We start from the raw sequence: 2,577 nt of genomic DNA on the forward strand, positions 1-2,577 counted from the left end.
GTTTTAGCCTTTGAGCACAAGGTAATTGAGTCTAACCTTTCAGCCTAAACCACAGACGCTGTCAGAAAATAAAAAGGTGAAGCTGTACAGTAAAGAGAGATCTAAAATGGTCGCTTTTAAGGACAAGAGGGCTAACCCAGATTTCGGGGCTTTTCAGAAATCTCGACCTACACCAAGAGTGAGCATTGCCCTACCTATATGAGAAGTTTGGTTTCATTGGTGTGTATATTTGTTTGGTTATAGAGAAAACTCTCCTTGTCTGTTAAAGAAACTGAACAAGGGGCAAAAACTTTACCTTCGATTTTCTCAAAACAGAATTTTTCGGGATAGCCCCCTTGTGCTTAAAAGCGACCAATTTTGATCGATAATAATATAACGTTGTATAGTTCTTATTTCGTTCGAGAAAAAAAATTAGATAAAATTTCTAAAATTGAGTCAAACGTGATGGTAGTTTTAAAAAGAAATCTCTCTGTCTTTTACGTTGAGCTGAATGGGATCTTCCTCTGCGATGTCCTGAAATTTGGGAGTCTTGCTTCCGGTGAAGCATCCAGTCACAGCCTTGCTGGGGCTCTTAGACGACGAGGGGTGGGCGCCATTTCTACTCTCCCCTTGCTCACTTCCTTCAGGCCCGTCCTTTGAGCTACGCGACTCAGATTTCTGACCAGAGGTCTTCCCTTTCTCCCCAAACCCCGCGTTTCTTTCTCCCTCCTCTCCCTCCTCTCCTTCCTCCTCCTCGATCCTCCTCCTCTCCTCCTCCTCGTTGTCCCTCAGCTTCTTGGCTTTCCTCCACCACACCACGTAGCCGATAGCCCCCATGGCGAGCAGGTACCCTAGTGTGAGCATCACGCCGATCACGCTGTCCGGCCTCATCACGGGGATGGTGGCGAACGACTGACAGTTGTAGTGAAGGATGCTTGTGTTCGTTGACTTAGATTTCTCCAACATGTGCACGCAGATAACGTACTCCGTGTCCGAGTTGAGGTTCATGAACTGGAACGAGTCGACTGATGACGTGAACTTGTTAGAGATGATCTTCCCGTTGCCCGTCTCGCATAGCGCCGTAGCCTCGAGCGTGCTATCGGCTTGTGTCACGTTACTCAGACGCCACGTGACCAGCAGGGAGGAGGGGTGGGAGCGGAGGAGATCAATGCTGAGTTTGGCGTGGAGAATTTCGTCAAAGTCTTCCTGGATGTGGGAGAAGGCGCTGAAGTCTGGCGTCAGTCTGCTGGACGCCGCTGCGTCATCACTGCTGGAGTACTGTGACGTCACCACTCTTTGCGGGAGGAGCAGAACCCATAGAAGGGTAACGGATGTGACGTATAAGGAAATGGTGCTGGGGAATCCTCCACTGCTCCCTGCGGGATTTCCCGGTTTGAGGCGGTTCATGGTGGGGCGATGCGTTCTCTTGGGCAGTAATTTCTGAAACAAGAGAGGAAAAAAAACAATTACAGATTATTTTCACTGCATCTATGTTTGTGTTTTGTTTTGTTAGTTTGTTTTTTCTGTTTCACTGTTGCTTTGCTTGTTCGTTTGTTTTTCGTCCGTCTCTCACTCTCTCATCTAGGCGTGAGAGTGAATTTGGGATATATCTGTTTTTGAATAAAAGTATTTTCCTGGATCTGGTTTTGCACAAAAAATCAAAAGTATAATCTGCTGTAACTCCTAAAAATATCACTGTAAATTTGAATAAGTACCCATTCCTGGTTGTAAAGTATAAAGCTCACTTAAATAAGAAAACAGATTTGTGAGTGAATAGAAAGCTATGTGTGAATAAAAGAAAACTCTTGTTCTCAAAACCTGAAATTTGGATATAATATATCTTTTTGCATACGGTCGCTTTTAAGCAAAAGGGGGCTATCTCGAAAAATGCTGTTTTGATAAAATCGAAGGTAAATTTTTGCCCCTTGTTCAGTTTCTTTAAAAGACAATGAGAGTTCTATAACCAAACAAATATACACACTAATGGAAACAAAACTTCTCCTATAGATGGGTCAATGCCCATTTTTGGAGTAGGTCAAAATTTCTGGGTTAGTCGCTTGTCTCTAAAAGCGACCATATAAACCCTCATATTATTATGGCATTGATTTTCCACAGTTTGGTAGAAAAGGTGTTATACTTGGGTTCTGAAACAACCTGTAGAACATAATAATAATGATAATAATAATAATAATAATAATAATAATAATAATAATAATAATAATAATAATAATAATAATAATTACAACTAAACTTAACATTTTCTTTGTACGCCAGGCCAGCAAACTCCCAGAATTCTCCCTGCGAGAGGAATAAACATTGTCATTGTCATTTTCAAACCGGCGTCTGTGGTATCATGGTTAGGTGTGCTGTTGTCGCATGCAGAAGAACTATGTTCGAACCCCGTAGGGAGAGCATCTAGGTTTTATCTGCTTGGACGATAGATCCCTCCCTGTCAGTTCGTGTTGAAACGTTTTTACTAAAGTAAAATCCACACAGAAATATGTATTTAAATGGACAAAAAGGGTGATGAGCCTGATTTCACCATAATGCCTCAAATTTGTTTATGTTTCTATATCCACTCCCCACCCTTCTCTCTCT

General features: G+C 42.3%; 1 protein-coding gene across 1 annotated transcript in view; it reads right to left on the bottom strand.

The window, feature by feature from the left end:
• Positions 1 to 425: 425 nt before the first annotated feature.
• Positions 426 to 2,577, bottom strand: part of LOC101852488 — a 33,405-nt gene continuing 31,253 nt past the window's right edge. Inside the window, exon 2 of the mRNA XM_005102425.3 lies at positions 426 to 1,419. Coding sequence (XP_005102482.1) covers positions 454 to 1,419 — 966 coding nt within the window. The 3' untranslated portion in view covers positions 426 to 453. The remainder of the gene's footprint in view (positions 1,420 to 2,577) is intronic.

Source organism: Aplysia californica, unplaced genomic scaffold, assembly GCF_000002075.1.
Source record: "Aplysia californica isolate F4 #8 unplaced genomic scaffold, AplCal3.0 scaffold00324, whole genome shotgun sequence".
NCBI lineage: Eukaryota > Metazoa > Mollusca > Gastropoda > Aplysiida > Aplysiidae > Aplysia > Aplysia californica.